This window comes from Pyxicephalus adspersus, chromosome 3, assembly GCF_032062135.1.
Source record: "Pyxicephalus adspersus chromosome 3, UCB_Pads_2.0, whole genome shotgun sequence".
NCBI lineage: Eukaryota > Metazoa > Chordata > Amphibia > Anura > Pyxicephalidae > Pyxicephalus > Pyxicephalus adspersus.
The window spans coordinates 71955123-71973007 of NC_092860.1; the positions used below are offsets into that span (position 1 = coordinate 71955123).

The following is a 17885-nucleotide window of genomic DNA, read 5'->3' on the forward strand; positions in this document are numbered from 1 at the left end:
CCAGTGCATGCCTAAACAGAGATAAGTAATTGCTGTGCTTTTCTGCTGTGCAGCAAATCTGGTCACTGCATGATAACAGTTGTCCTACTAGAGCTGTCAATACCACGTATAGCACACTGTCATATATTGGATTAAAACTCGGATTGCTTGAATTCTGAGTTCATATCTCAGGACAGAAAAGCTCCTATCTGAGTCGAAATTGACTTGATCATAACTATTTGGACCACCACTAAATTTAAATTTGGAAAGTCAAGTTCCTGTAAAAATTAAAACAGGAAAGTGCCAAGCACCTTACAGTTCTGTTATTAGGCAGAAGCTTTATATTTAAAGATAAAATAGCTAGCAAGTTTTTTCTAACAATCACTTCATCCTGTTTTTAGTATATCTTCGTTTTTTAGGATTAAAAATAAATCTATAAGCTATATGCAAATAGACTGATTATAAACCATAAACTGGTATTAAACCATAATTGCACATTCCAGGAAAATAATCAGTTATGCAAATCCTAAAGTGTAAAGAATTAAAAAAAAAACAGTACAACATCCTTATAAGCACATACCCCACCCTTGATGCTTTCCCTTTTTACTGCACATTTGCAAGACAAAAGTTCATATCACACACTGAACATACACAAACACACATAATATATCTGTCATTATGGACAGGTTATATATATTTTATGAACAACCAGTAACCTACACTCTGCATTGTTTCCTATTCCTCACCCACCCCAAATACAATAATCTTTTGAAAAAGCTTACAATTTGAAAGAAGGAAGTGGCTGACTGACAGAGAGAGGAACTTCTGCAACAACTAATTTTCAGTAAAGATATACAGAAGCACAAAGAATGATCTATCCAGGCAACATTTGGATAACAATGGCGTTTTAGGACTAAGGACTTAATCCATCAGTGACAGGATCACGACAGGAGGGATTCATCAGGCAATGGTAATACAAGCATTATCTATATTAACATCAGAAAGAAGCATACCTACTAAATGTCAGCAGAAGTCAGCAATTTCTTGATTGTGTCTAACATATAATGTGAAACTGTTCTCTAAAAATCTGAAAGAAGGCTAAAAAAATCTGAATATTTCTTGCATCAAATTTATTTTTGTGAAGTTCTAAAACTGGGTAACCCAGTAAATTTATTTAAATGTTTTTAAACCTTTCCTGTGTGCCAAAGACAAATTCCATCCATAAATGGGTAGATATAATCCCAACGGTAAAGGAAAGGAGGACACCTGACCATAACAGAATATACCAAGGTTATCTTTGATGTACTGAGATACATGGCTGAGATCAATTTTGTGATTAAGTAATTTTATTTTACTTTTTGGTTTTATCCTCATGAATGCATTAGATTGTTTGGGGATAGCAATGCATATGCCTGCTCTCACATACACTGCAGATTACACTATGGTGCAGCCATAGTTAGAAAAATGAGATATATTTCAGTTTGACAAAAATATCACAGATCTAGCCTTTTTTCTTTATTTGCCTTCTGTGGTTATCCCCCTTGGGCAAAAATGGAAACGTATAGCATGCCTACTAACATGTCTAGGACTTACATTTCCATTAAACAATGAGATTATTGTTACAAAAGTCAGAGACATCCAGAGACAAACTTCGGAGACATTCATTTGAAGGTTGGAGAATTTTTGGCACTTCATATTCTGTTGTTAGTGATTTATATGTGAAGCTAACAACACAGTTCAGATATCACAGGAACCTACAAAAAGGTACAGCCCATTATAAAAGCTTGAAAATATTTTTACCAGACATATAGTCAACTATTCAACATCATTGGTAGCAGCCAGCATGCTTTGGTTTGTGCATAATACATAATATAAATTGCATAATGAGAAACAAGCCTCCTAATAAATAGTAAAATTGTAGTAGCAAGTAAAACAATAAGGCCATAGGAATTATAATTACTTTTACTAAAGCCTAAACTAGAAGAATCTTGTACTTACAGAATGCTTTGTCTGGCACTTAGACAACTCTAAAAAGTAAGAAATGTAAGAGTATAGTAAGTAAGAAGTGACCTTAAAATAGTCCATGCCATAGTCAAATGCCTTGATATATTTCTACAATAAAGCAAATATGTGGCCATATAAAACATGAAAGAAACACATTATTATCTATTTGCATCTCCTGGTGCCTGTTTGCACTTTCTGATTTGTTACAGGAAGCCCTAAGACCTAGAAAAGCACTCTGATAAGGAAACAGTAACCATCTCGTGTGGCCTGCTACTTTCCTACTTCTCCGTGTCCAACAATGATCAATATTAACACTAATTTATAATAAGAAGATAAATTTAACCTCTTCCCTCAACTTCCTTTAAATTTTTCTCTTTTCCTAATAAAAAAACAATTTTTTCAGGGATCTTTGGCAGCAAATCATTAAACAGTTTAAACTACTTAATAGGTGTTAAATACACTATCTTGTGCCAACCCCATATTAACTTGGGGTCAGCACTTTGAAAGAAAATACACAAACGAAAGTGAATATTTAATGAGATTAAAGATAACATACATTACTAAGACTATGTACCATTAACACAATGCCTGTTACATGTAGGCATTTTGGCATATCTAGATGCCTCCAGGCATGTGACCACACTGAGTCTAATCCTGTAACATATACTAGGTTAACAGGCTATTTCAGGGGAATACTGCTGGGTCTGTATTTATGTAGGAGAAAGGGAAGGGCCACCTTAAAAAAGAAAAGCAGAAAAGGCAGAAGCAAGGGTGACGGGTGTATATAAAAAATAAAAAATGGAGTGATAAATGAACAGGGTGGCTGCATAGGATGAAAAATTTAGGGTCTTAAGTGTTGAGGGTGGAGAAAATTGCAGGCTGGAGAAAATTGGGTGGAGGGACAATGTAACAGGTATGGGAAGGAAGTTTGATGTCTTCCCCAGTGCTATAATTCCCAATCCTAACCATTCACTAGCAGTCCTAAAGAAAAAACTCTCTAAGCTATGAAATGTAACTCCATGATTCATGAAGGTGCAGGTAAGACCCTCCATAATATTGTTTTTGAATATTTTTATATTAAATAAGCAACATAGTGGCATAAGGGAGTGAGGAGTTGATAAAATGGATTGAAAGAAACTGTTTTTTGCTGTGTGAAAAGAGGAACTTAAATGAAGTAGACAGGCTGCTATGGATTTCCCTTTCAGGTTTTGTGGCAATGTCTGTAGGCAGGTAGGTAAGCAGGTACTACTGAGAAAGCACTGTTTACTTCCCAATATTTTACTTCCTGTCCTTACAGCAGAAAACCCCTTTGCAAAGTTTTTTATGTGGTATGATGGTTTGTTTCACCCCAGGATATGAACATCATCAACTAAATTTGACCATCACCAATGATTTATCATCACATGGTAATATGGAGTTGAAAAGGGTGATCAGCTCTACTTACCACATGATAAAATATGATATGATAAAATCAATTCCTGTTAGGTAGTTGACATGGGAAAAAGGGATTGTTTGAACCCAACAGAACAAATGATAAAAAGGTGTAGGAAATGAGCCATGGGTTGATTGCTAAATCATAGCAGAACCAAAGCAGTGATAAGTAGAAAAAAATAGGGACATGATCATGACCACATTACAGGTCATCCCAGTGCCCAGTTCCCTTTTGTTGGCACTTTCTCTACAAATTATGAGGAGATGACATACGTTATATATATATTTATTTACCAGTTTTTCATGGGGACTGGAAAACTTCATGCTAAGTCCAAATCCATTTTTCTGATTGGTTCACCTCTAAAATGTGTGCTGTTAGTGGTTGTAGTAGGGGCATTCGGGTGATTGTTGTTGGTGGTGGTGGTAAAATTACACTTTTGCATCAGGAACAGGAGGCTAAAACATGTCAGCAATCCAGGAAATATTTATTTTAATGAACATTAATCACTGCACACAGATGGCAGACAGTGTAGTTTGTTTTGGAGGGACAATTCCACCTGCCACACTGAAAACTCACTCCAACATAACATTTGAGGGGGGACAAGACACAATAAAATATTGTCCAAATGCCCAGTTTCTTGGCCCAGTAATCCAGTAATAATTTGCACTTTGTGGCATACCTGAAAAAATTATAATATCTGAGTTATCTGATACTCTAACTGCCCTCTTTTCTCCCTCTTCTAGATGCCACACTTGGAAACAGTTGCCAATTATGTCCAAGAGACTGTAGTTGGCCCTACTCATAAAGGTGCTGCTGGTGCTGGTTTTGCTGGTGCTGCCAATGCTGCCAATGGCAACTGCATTGGGGCATGGAGTGAATCTGGTTGGTGAGATAAGAAACTGGTATGAACTGTACTGGAAAAGGATGTCCTGAGGTGGCTGCACAATGTTTCTCTTTAATAGTGAAATGTTGCTTGAAATTGCCCACATTTGGGGTCTAAGAGTGTGGCTATGGGACAGTCATCTCTCTGTTTGATATTAACAATATGCTTGTTACTGCAAAAACATGCAAACATACAAGCTTGCTATGTTTGTCAAGGTGGACACCTAATCTGCTCCACTGCTGGTCATCATGCTTACCCTCAGTGTGACTAGACTGATGACCTGTGTCATCTAGCATCATATCTGAAAATTCCTCCCCTGGTACATCCTCTTCCTCCTCCATCCTTTTTATGTAGGTCACCTATCTCTACCTCATGCTGCAATGGATGCTCCCATAAAAGTTCCACTTACCACTAACACCTCTATGGTTGCTAGACAAAGGATAAGTATCTTCCTCCTTTTTTCCATGTTGCATAAAATCCAGTGTGGCTTCTAACTTGAAAATATGTGGGTTGACTTCATTGACACCATTGTTTTACCAGGTAAAAAATTTAGTTGCCTCCTCTATAGGCTTAAACATGCAATATGCATACATAACGAGTTGCCTTTGCCCTGGGTCACAGAAACCCAATGTCTTTACACTTTTTTTTCACTACTATCTGTTTTTATTAGTTGGTCCAAGCTCCGTCCCTGACTATCAATAGTGGAAATTGCACCTTGTCCACCATCTTAATAGTGGGCTGTACTGCTCTCAGCCCTCAGTAGAACACAGAGACAGATGTGCCAGTCGTCTGTAATTGAATGGTATTTCCATATGTGGAATATCCAGACATGGAATTAAAATTCTGAGTTTGAATCTAACGTTGGAGAAGTTCACATCAGAATTGGTGTAGATTTCAAATTTAACTATTCAACCTTCACCAGTCTGGGGAGTCCTATGGAATACAACAATTTTAAATGGTAATACATGTTGACAATCGAAAATCTGGCCACCGATAATCTGATTCTTTTAGTTTTATGGCATGAACTTTGGATCGCATTTTCAATAGGGGGACCGCAGTACACTGTTTGGCCACTAATGTTTTGACGGTGCTGTTCTGCAGAAACAGCTGTTAGGTCTTGCTTACTACACTAAATATACGTTGAGACGTCCCTGCTGCCTGCTCCCTGGAACTGTGCCAGATGTCCGTGGTGCTGCAAGAGGAAGGCTGGCCTGTGTGTGGAGGTAAGTGTAAAAAAAAAACAGAAATTTTCGAAGATCCGGCAAAACTCAGGTCTGGAGGTTGTCAGATTTTTGATTGTCAACCTGTTTTATGAATGGATGTGTTGGATGCACAAGTAAACCATTAAAGACAAGGATAAATGAATGCTACTGTGCAGCCCAGTGTCTCACTGTCCCACTGTTTCCCATCAGTCCAAAGTAACTAAACATTTTAGACCAGTCCACCAGGGAGGTCTCTCCTTGCCATAGAAAGTTTTTACAATTCAGCTAGGGGTAGGAATACTCCACTGTGAAGTATTTGGATTTGTAAACTGAAACTATAACTCCTTACAGATTTTTTTTTTAACATTAAAATATTTTGTGTTATTTGATTATTTGATTCATATATAATGGAAGCTATGCATATACCTGAGCACTCTATTCTGGTTATTATCTGTTAAACAGGGTTTATATTGCAATATGAAATAACTTTTGTAGTCTTTTGGTATGACTATGCCATGACTAAGACCACATATTAGTGGAGACGTTGCTGTTTTATCCTTTGTGCATAGTAAAGGATTTTTTTGTATGTGACTAAGAGTGTGCTGGCATTTGCAAAATAATTCCTAATGTAGACAAAAGACGCAAAATATTTCAGCTTTGTATTCATAATATTTAAAAATTGTACAATTTTACTTTTGTTATGTACAAACAGTGCAATTACCTGAGTTCGACTTGTAATCAGCTTCTTGTAGCTCCTGTATAGCAGAGTTCAGACTTGGGTAGGGGAGGAGGTGACAGCCCAATGAGCCAAATCAGTTGTTCTGCAGTTCTTATACAATATATATGATAAATCCAGCTAATCTGTAGAACAACTGTAGTGACATAAAGGCATAATATTCTAGCATAAAAACCTAATACAAATCGTAATGAAAATACAGCATTGGATATGTTTTTGTTAATTTACAATATATTTCACCGAAGGAATAATATCTTAAAAAGGGCCATCTTGAGACCGAACTATAAAAGTAATTTTCTAACCTATATATATTTATAGTATATGCATTTCTATTGATAATTAAGGTGTGAATACTGCATCGTGGCATGAGCTAATACTAGGACTTTTTGCTACTGCTAATTCTTTACTAGCTGGGTCTGCTGATCAGTCAGGATCTATTTTAGAAAAAGTTATGGTCAAGGCTTTTAGCCTGGTATATGATATTATCAGATTTTTTTAGTACACGTTTAATAAGTTTAATGAACAGTCCCTTTGTTCCTTTGTTGAAATCTCTGCCTACAATTAATAAATTATCCATTATGTTTTAAAACTGTAAAGCCACATACACCCAGTCAGGAAAAAAATCTGACTTGTGTACAGCTGGCCCCTGATGTATTTCAATAATCCTCCACAGTGGATCAATGAATGACCAATCGGGAATGACCGCAGTACATGTCACTGGAGGAGAGCACAGCGGACAGAACAGAGCATGGGTGCAAATAGCAGTAAAATAGAAAAAATTAGCCATACAGTTTAACTTTAACCTGCTCTTTCCAAAAAAGTTTTTGATTTAGCTGGGCTTTAATAAATATAATAAACACATTAGACAATAAATATAAAGACCTAAACCCATGTACTTTAAATAGAGTGAATATGCCTAGGTTTCTTTTTAACACTTTTCAAATACTTGTGAAGTCATTTAAATATTTGAACCATTTCCAAAAGCTTTGAGAATTTTTAAAGCTAAGTAGCAATATTTTGTCAAAAAAGGTATGGACATGCGGTGCAGCCCATGGACCAGTATGAATATCATAGGCAAGTTGTATTTTAGCTATGAAGTTTTTGCTTTTTTTAGCAGTCTAATTGCTTAGGTTGTTTTAGGGACATTTTTTTTTTCAAATGTGATTTGAAAAAATTGGTTAAAAAAAGGCAAGTGTTTTTACTGAAGAGTTGAGTGATTTGCAGATGATTAGGTGTTTTAAAATTGGTAATTAGCTGGATAGTTTAAATTATGGATAATGGGCCTAACCTCTGTATGAATAACATTTATTTTACAATGGGGATAGGATGTGAGTAAAATATAATGTGAGTTGGTTTACGTGCACACTTTTTTGCACTTTAGCATGGCCTTAACGTGTTGCTTAGAAAACATTTACATCAGAATCCTATATTTACAGCAGAAGCCCCCAGACCTCTCAGCGGCTTACTTGTGAGTGTAACCTTTTTGGCTGCTCACTGGAATTGGGGCTGCAAAAGAAATCATCTACAACTCACTTCACTTTAACAATCCCTCTTCAAATCTGGACCTCCTCTTTACATCAGAGTCCGCTATATATATGAGACTTCCCACTTTACATCAGAGGTTAACCTTTTACATCAGAGTACCTCACTTAACACCAATATCCCCAACTTCACAACAAAATATCCCCTTTACCTCATAGCCCCATTATCACATTAGAATCCTCTCTTTACATCAGACCCCCCTTCCCCCCACACACACATTCACATCAGAAGCCCCCAGACCTTTGTCAGCAAGGGCTTTGAATGGTTTACCTATGACTGTAACCACTGGTGGACATGGCTAGTGCAGAACCGGCTTGGGGTTCCTTCACTGACCTGATTGGGGCCTTTGTGGGGCCCATGTAGGCTGAGAATGGGGCCCATGTAGGCTGAGAATGGGGCCCATGTAGGCTACGAAGGGTCTGGAACCTCATACAGTGGCACACTTTGAACCCCCCCTATGTCCACTTCTTAACTTCACCTACCACTTACTGTTGTAATCTGGGATCTTCTATGTCTGTCTTCCTTTGCCAGGCTGTGACTGATGACATCGTCCAATGCAGGGTCAGGATGAGAAAGTCAGTAAGGGCCCAGCAACTTCTTTTCCCATTCCACTGCATATATTGTTTATTTATATAATAATGAGCTTGTTATTTGAGGCAAATGATATCTGCAATTATAATAGTACATGTAGTGGTAGTGCGTCAGATGTGTGTTTAGATGGCACAAAAAGCCTGGACAGAGTCACATGTAGGCAGAATTGACTTGGAAATTTAGAAAAACAACTCTTTGAAGTCTTTAAGCTTTCAGGAAAGAGTTTTGTAACTTTCTTCCAAGTTTGATGTTTGTCGAAGGGCAGTGTAGCAAATTACAGAGTATGAAAAATTTCCCTGAAATTGGTAAGAGGACTTCCCCATTCTCTGGTGAAGTTTTCTGCTTCACCATTCAGGCTGAAAGGCAGATTTATTCTGATTGGTTGTTGTGAGAAATGTATTACTGGCCTTTTCTACACCAGACTTCCTGCTCCAGCATCACCAGCAAGTATATTTTAGACTAGTTATACACTGCAATATTTTTGAAAAGATTTACATTTACTATCATATTATTGTTCATGCCTTATTGGGCATTTCTTTTTTTGGTCCTTTATTGGTTAACAATCATATTGAAATAGAAACCACTTTTTGTGTTATATGGTAGATCATTATCACAACCGAATATTGAATTAAATCACATACATTTACTTGTAAGAATATGATCAATAATTGTATTATCGAATAGTTTACCTACTAAATAGAGGAGCAGAGGACAAGAAGGTGATGTATTTTAAGTTCCTATTCGCCATGGGAAAAGTAAGGGCCAGATCTAAAAAAGTAAAGGTGACTGAGTTTTTTTTTTTAGTTTACTTTCACTTTAAGCAGAAACAGACAACAAACAATCAGGAAAATGTTTAAAAACAGGTATAGAAGCCATCCTGTTACACGATTTTGTAAAAAAAAAAAAAAACTTAAAATAATCAAAACAGTTGAATAAAAAATAAATGTATATTAAACATTAAAGATGGTAAAAATAACAAACAAAAAAAGTTCTGCTCATCCTTACCTCCACATTAACAAATTGGCTAGCAGAAAATGTCCAAACCTATAGCTAGGGCCAAGATTGGTTTAGGCATGCTACGCGATTATTAAAAGCTTCTGAAATAGAAAGTCTAGAGCAGAGTATCTCAACCAGGACTCCGTGGAACCCTTGGGACCTTTCAGAGGTTGCTAGAAGTTCCTTGAGCAATTAGCAATTTGTGCACCTCAGGCCAGCTTAAGTGACACAAATTATCTTTTTGGTTATCTGTAAGAGTGACAGCCTTCCCAAAAGCCAGCAATGTAGGAGGCAATTTTCCCACTGACCATCATGCTAATGTTATGTGAACTATGGTTATAGTTATTATCGTAGGAGATCCCCTGATGACCTAAAAGTTATTTCAAATGTTCTTCTATGGTAAAAAGGTTGAGAAACACTGGTCTAGGGTGTACTGTCTTTTTAAAGATAAAACAAGTGTTTGAAGTGTAGGAAAATTAGATTATATTTTTTTAGTTTTGGAGAGAGTTGTAAACGTTTAGACTACTGACATTATTCTGCTCCTTTCTGTTTTCTTGGTGAGGGGATACACCTCTATATCTACAGCTTCAAGACAGGTAGAGTAGAAAACTCTCCCCATATGGAAACAGACAGCAGAAAATACCTGCTAGGGGGGTTTACCATTTTCCTACAAAATTGGTTTGACTTTACATGCATTATTTAAAAATTGACCAAAAACCATTGTAATATCCCTTTAATATGCTAGTTTGGAACTGAAAATGTGGTCATAAAGCAAAAATACCATGATCTTGTTATTCTTACAGAACCAGAAACCAATGGAAGAGGCTCCTGTTTTCTCCACAGCAGAGGCACACATGACCTTGAGGCATTACCCTTTGTTTTATCACCAACTTACAGTAGGCTATCAAGGATCTATTACTGTGATGAAGGAAAAAAAATACCGGTCCAGGATGGGAATATCTGTAAATCTTTCTGACCTTATCCCAAAAATGGCCTTAGGCATGACCACAAGGTGTGCAGGAATGCACCTCTATCTGCCTCACATCTCCAGCACTGATCCAAAACTTCAGGAAACAATTGATATAGGCAGATGGGTATCCTATACCATTGTGGCAAAATCCTATAACCAAGTTCCTAATATTTAGTATAGATGGAAAAAGGGTAAGAGCTATGTTTTGGGATCTCTGGCAGTCAGCTGGAGTAATACCTAGTTTTATTTCCCAGACCCTAAAATAGGTGGGAGAGAAATCAGTCAGTGGGGCATGTAAATGAAGAAATGTAAGTGAGGCAAGCTACTACACCTTCAAGGCAGAGCCTCCCAAAGGGGGTCAGTAATTGGCAGAAACTTTGTACCGGGAGTAGTGCGTGTAAGAAGTAGAGTAGTTGGCCCTCTCTCCATTGCATCAGTTCGAAAGGCAGATTGGGTGAGACCAGCTCTGGCAGGGTGGGATATTGACCCTGGATGAGCATATGATGGACCCTGCAAAAGTTGCGGGTTTGCTTGATTGCGCATTCTGAAATCCTCCAGACCTGGGATAAAGTAGGGATGACCAATAACTGGGATTAATGATGAGGGCTGCAGAAAGAGAGCTGCAAATGGGAAAATGTGGTAAGCAGAGGCTCAAGGTGGGTTCCATACTGAGATGTGTTTTGAGAGCCTGTGTCACTACTGAATTGACCCAGGGCAGCATGTGCAATGGTAAGTTGCTAAAAGTCTGTTCCAAGTAAACCCACTGTTTACAGGAGGAGTGTCCGCATCAATCTATTACCCTAGCCAGGTGGGCTGCAGCATAGTAAAGAGTAATTTGGAACCCCCAGGCCTCCTGCTAATTTGCGGATGAAAAGCTCCCTGAGTCTCATGCAAGGGGTTCTACCTTCCTAAAAGACAATGATTTGTTTTAGTCAGTCCTAAAAAGTATCACTACATGTACTGTATGTTCTGTGATAAGAAAACATAAGTCTCTCTTTATAATGTATAATAATCTTGGACCACCTAATAACAACTACTGCATACTAAAATATAGATTTAGGTTTCTTGTAGAACCCAGGTAATACTAACCATAGTGACATCAATGAATCATGCAATTGCATTGATTTAAAGGGTGGATTATGTGGACCACTCCTCTACTGCAATGGTCTCCATAATTTACCAATGGAGATGCGGAAGTAATCTATATGGTTGCTTACTTTTATTTTTTATAGCCAGCAGTGAGATCTGGTTAAATGCTGTGCTCTACAATTGAATGTTAATTTCCATTCTGGGAACTGGAGGTCAGCCATGGTAATCCACCAAACCCCAGCTTCTGAACATGGATGACTTCATAACCTACAAGCTTCATTTAATGCACACTTTAGGGGTTCTGCCTTTTAAAAGTCTGACAGTTATTTATTTGCATGTAAATAATGTAAGCGTACACTATGCAACTTTTTCCTGATGTTATGTTGTTGATGTTAAATCAACCCCTCTAAACACCTAGGAGCAATGAATTTATTATTCACTTGATAACTTATCAGAACTATGAATTGTTTTACTGAATTGATTATATTGCAAAAAAAAGTGTTTTTAATTTAACTGAATATGATTAACTAATCACCAGAAAATAAAATTATTTTTTTGTCAAGATTCTGTTTAAATATCAGTTTAGGTTTACTGTTGGCTTTTTCATAAATATACATTTTCTCTTTTACTGTCCTGATGAATTGTTTCTCATGTTATCACCAAAACAGGAAATTATCTGGGTGTATGAAAATCTTCATACCAGAAAGTTATCGTAGCTATCTCCTGTTTCCAATTCTGATAAATGTGAATATATAATTCTTAGTAGTTGTTTTTGAAATCTAATTCCACTTTTAGGAAATCTCTGAGGAATGTACTTAGTATCTCTGTAAAGCTATATTTTTTAGTTTTCCATTTTTTATGTGAAAAAAATGTCAGTTTTAATAGTAAGCCTTTGTTTTTTTAAGACATTTTACTATCAGTACAGTAGGTGTTTTCTAAGTTGTTTGTACATCAAAAAACTGCACCTTATTAATCATTACTTTCTCTAGATTATATGATTAAAATTAACATGTTTTTTTCAGTTGCAAGCGGGTGGTCTGTGGTGGCAGTATTCTCCCAAGAAATATTTTTAAGCTTTGTGGGAAAAAGATGTAGGTAGGTGATTTTCAGTAACCACTCGAAAACAGCTGGGTGGTTACTAAAAACTGGGTGGGTTCTCACATCTGGTGTGGCGCAATAAATACACAGGCTCAAACCTCAGCTTAAGTTTAGGGATATTTATTGGTCATCGCAATTAGCAGCAGCGAAGTACACTGGTGCAGAGTGTCCAGATAACAGCTCACAACAAGGGCACTTGGATGGCATAGGGTACATTTCAAATTCTCTTTTTATCCTTATCCCTAGACCAACAGGCTTTTGTAATAGATCCACACCTGTGGGCAAAAATCATCAATAAAACTCCCTACTGGAATGGGTAACCTGGCTTTTATTATTAATATTATTATTATTATTATTATTAATAAACAGGATTTATATAGCGCCAACATATTACGCAGCACTGTACATTAAATAGGGGCTTGTGGACTTCTTGAAATAACTTCCAGGTCTTTAGGGAACGCCTGCTAAAATGACTATAATCACAACTCCTGGTACATTAGTTTGGTGGTCAATATAAAGAATGTCTCTTACCTGGCCAGTGGGAAGAATGTCCCCCATATCCATTACAAATGCTTTTCTGCAACTGGAATTTAGACATGCAATTCTGCAATTGGACAATATTCTAATTCTGCAGAAGAGTATGTAGTATACAGGATAGTATATGGTCTAAAGTACTCAAAAGTATGTAACATTGTATATTATCTCTTTATTAATGGTCAATGGGAGTAGCAAATCCCCTTACGATGGTTTCAGTGGAAAGAAGATTACACCATTATTAGTTACAGTAAAAGGAAGGCTTCCTGTCCCCTTTTAAATGGGAGCCGCAATGCCCCGCAAATCATTGTCACTGGGATGAAGACTGCTCTGTAAAAACGTGAAAGGGTGTCAGAGTAAAGATACTGCATGTACTGAAAGAGGTTTTTTTCTACTAACTTTTTCTACTTTTTTCTAACTAAATACTTAATATTTTATTTGATAAATGTATTTCAGAAGAAGGATTTTTTTAAAGATCATTTCACAGATAAATAAACCTGATAAAAGCAGTAGGCCTTTTTTTGAATGCCAGAACTCACAATTCAGCTCTTCATTGAATTTGTATAAAGCTTGTCAATGTAAACAGTAAAATTCATTAACTAAAAATGTTGTTTCTCAGCAAAATATTGACTATTTGTCTTTTGTTTTCCTAGGGTAGCAAAGAACGATATCATTGGCAAAGCCAAAATGTCAAGCAAAGTGGGGTGGATGACATGGTCTTGCTTTCCAAAATCACGGAGGATGCAATTGTGGATAACCTCAAAAAAAGATTCATGGATGATTATATTTTTGTATCCTTTACTAAAGTAACATGAGGACATACCGTTGTCTGTCTGAAACAATATAATGTTTGGAATTTAGCAGTCCCATTTCCCTTTTTTCGCTTTTTCCTAATCTGTAAAAAAAAAAGTTCTTCTCATGTTCTTTTTCAGGGGTGTCTTGCTTAGGACGTGACATATTAAGAATTACTTTCTAGGGAACTGGGATATGTTCATAGCTGAGCATGATATCTGTTACATATATACAGATAAATATGGTATATGAAAGTCAGTTTTTCAGGCCAGGACATCTACATTTAGCAATTTAACTGCTTTAGATATTTAAAAATGATTTATTAGGGAAAAAAGCCTTGTCTTTCCTGCCCCAGCTGTGGACAATATGGTTGGCCTTTAGTGATTGTGCTTTGTTGAATAGACTTTGAGCATAATACACTGGATACGCTTATATTGGTGAAGCTGGGTGATCCACCCAATGTAACTACTTTGTGAAAGGTAACTTTGATGCTGGCTAGGGTATCTGGGGCCACAGTTACCTTTTTTTCTGGCTTCAAGCAAAAAAAAAAAAATGGAAATGGACTGGACTTTAAACACCTTCAAATAAGTATATGGTGGGTCTTCGCCTAAATGAAAAACAGTAAATAGTAGCATGTGAAGGGTAAGGCTGTTCTTTAGTATCATATTGTAGAAAACTCAACTCCAATTGTCCCCGATTTACAGACCAATCGCACAGCCTTCTAAATCTAAGTACACGAAAACCTTTATTGAAGAGGTGGTTCCAAAAAATCTTATCAAGTGGGTTAACAGGAAGATTACTGTACATAAAGTCATGTGAAAAAAAGTACTCACACTTCTAGAAGTTTTTAAAAAAATCATCTGGTACTTAGCAGGATCAAAGGATTCCACAGTGTGATTATTTATTTACAAAAATTAAGCCAACTTCGAGAGGCCTTATGTAAAAAATAGGTACACCCCCATGAGCTTGTAGAGTCAATTTTAGCCGTAATAACTTGAAGTAATCATTTTCTGTCTGACTTTAGTGGTCTCATATCATTGTATAGGAATTTTGGTTCCTTATTCTTTACAACATTGCTTCAGTTTTTGAGGTACATTTATGAGTTGCATGCATTTGGTTATCCACCCTCTCTCTTAAGGTCCCGTCACATCATTTTGATAGGGTTGTGTCTAGACTTTGACTGGGTCATTGAAGAACCTTGATTGTTTTTCTTTTAAGGTTCATGTACTTGGGATCATCGTCCTGTTGCATGACCAAATTTTGGCCAAGCTTTAGCTGTTGATTTTAGCACAGATGGTCTCACATTTGTCTCTAGAAAACTGTGATATACAAAAGAGTTTATGATCGATTTAATAACTATGAACTGAAATGATGAATGAATTGCTTACCTGAACTAAGATGTGCTATCATGTTCCTTTTAGAAAGAAGAGGCTTTCTCCTGGCAACTCTGCCAAACAACCTATACTTGTTCAGTCTTTTTCAAATTTCAAATTGTCATGAACTTTAACATTTACCATGTTAACATTTAACATGTTAAATAAAGCTTGTAGAATCTAATATGGATCTATTCAGGATTTTTTTCCCTGATGATTGCACTAAACTTGGGTAATTGGCAACTGTCATGAGTGGAATTTCTTGTGAATTATCTTTCTTGCTGTAGAATGATGGAGTTCAGATTGTTTGTTCAGATAAACTATGTATATATGGTTTTCTGAGATATGCTGGTTTCTAGTGTGTTTATTTCTCTAGTGGTTAAACTTGATGAACTTTTATCCACCTGGCTAGCTGTGCTGTGTAACTATGTTTGGAAATGGACTTCAAAGTTTTCCAAGATAGCCAGAAAAAATAGCTTTTCTAATATCAATCACTGATGTCAGCAAACTGCCAAAATGTCTGTTTTTAGGGGTGGTCACACTTACTAGTGATCAATCATTCAAGTGCATTTGATTAGCAGCACCTGGCTGCTTTATAACCTCTTCCTATGGAAGTGGTAAGGGTAAACCTAACTTTTCAGAAAATGCCTATGCATTTTAACTTAGTCCTTGCTAAATAAATAATTATATGGTGTAATATGTCATGTGTTGTTGTTATGTTGAGTTTGTATCTAATTTTAGGACCTGCTAAGGACCATATGCCCTGCTCTTCAAATCTTAAAATTCAAAGTGGGTGAATTTTCACATAACTTTATGTATGATTCACATCCAGGAACCTCTTTTTAGTAATGCCTCTTCTTGCTTCACCATTGCTACAACAAATGACAAAGACAATTTGGATAAAATAGTACTTACCACCATGCACAGCTAAAGAAGGTAAAGTTGATGTCCTCTTGGTTTATGACTTGGACTGTTGATTATGCTTTAATCAGAATTATTGTAATTGGTACCTGAGATGAAATGGTAGAACTTGTAATAGAAACTATCTGGAAGTATAAGACATAATTGATGACTTGGTTGAAAATCTAAGATTCATCATCCTGCTGCAACTGCAAAGACAAAAAATGCCATCCTGTTAACAAGATCAGGTGAATAACTAGGATGAATGAGCTCACTGTTGAATTTTATATCCTAGATTATATTTAAAATATAAAAATACAAAAATAGAGGTACTTTTATAGTATATCTAGTATATATCTAGTATATCTTTTATAGTTTATCTAGTATACTTTTTGGAAACAATTTTTTTTAGGATGGCAAAGTAACAAATACAAAATTAAACAAAAAGGAAATATGAGGAAACATGAAATGAGGAAGGCATATGATGACTAGAAATGATGCATAAGACAGTAGTGACACAGACCATTTGAAACAAGAAAAGAAACATCCTTTGAAATTTCCAAAGGTACATTTCAGATTCCATTCACAGAATGAAGAATAACAGGGGGATTGTTGGAAATCATTCTAGTTATATAACAAGATGTAAGTAAGTAAATAGTGTACAATTCTATAAAAGACTGTCGTATCTCAAAAACTCGCACACCTCAAAATCACATATTTTATACCCCTCGTCCCTTCAAAATTAGGACAACAATAGGAGGGGCTAAAACCCAAAAGAAAAGCACAATGTGGCCCAACATTAAAGTACTTTTATTATCATTTGTGTTGACAGAATTTCACTTTTTTTATTTTGCTTTCAGCAAACATTATGGTGGGATCTGTGCTCAAAACTGTGGACATTGGATACATGAGTTTATTTGATGAAATTGTTCCTTTCATCAGAACAGGCAACAAGCTGGATTATATCATTTAGTTTTTCTGTTTTATTTTATTGAAAAATATATTTTTAATAAGTTTAATGGTAAACACTACTTTCCCCTAAAGGCCTAATTATTAGATAATGCAACAGGTCCTTACAATGCACATACAAGTATATAATTCGTTCCAAATAAGGATTGTACATAAAATGCACTAACTTTGTTTTGGCCTAAGAGAAAAGCAAAATAATGTAATATTCCTCTGGTGTCTGGTTGTCTGGTGTTTCAGAAGCAAAGCTTTGAATTTTGGAGGGATTTGAAGGAAAAGCACAGGAGCTTGAAATTGCATCTAAGGTGAAATGGAAGCCAGTGTAGAAAATTGCAAAAAGAGGCAGCAGAGTAGCAGTGGTGAGAAGGATAGATAAATCTGGCTGCAGAAGTTATGATAGATTTTAGAGGAGAGAGTTGGGTTAGTGGAATACCAGAGAGGAGGATGTTACAGTAGTCCAGAGAGAGATGACAAGAGATATAATAAGAACATGTACAAAAAGTTTGGTGGTCTCTGGGGACAGGTTGGGGCAGATTTTGGGGATGTGGCAAAAGGGGTGAAAGTGACTGAGGGAGACAAGTAAGGGATGGACAGATTTGAGTGTCCTCTGCATACACATGGTAATATAAACCAAAGAAGGATATGAGCTTGTCAAGTGAGGAGGCGTACAGAGAAAAGAGAAGCGGTCCAAGAACTGACCATTGGGGCACACCAACAAGGAGGAGAGTGGGAGAGGAGGAATTACCATTGAAAGAAACTTAAGGAAGTGGTCAGACAGGTAGGAAACAAACCAAGAAA

General features: G+C 36.5%; 1 protein-coding gene across 1 annotated transcript in view; it reads left to right on the forward strand.

Moving 5' to 3' along the window:
- Nucleotides 1–683: 683 nt before the first annotated feature.
- Nucleotides 684–17885, forward strand: part of MYO1F (myosin IF) — a 51999-nt gene continuing 34797 nt past the window's right edge. Inside the window, exons 1-2 of the mRNA XM_072405164.1 lie at nt 684–949; nt 13710–13847. Of these exons, the coding sequence (XP_072261265.1) occupies nt 947–949; nt 13710–13847 (141 nt within the window). The 5' untranslated portion in view covers nt 684–946. The remainder of the gene's footprint in view (nt 950–13709; nt 13848–17885) is intronic.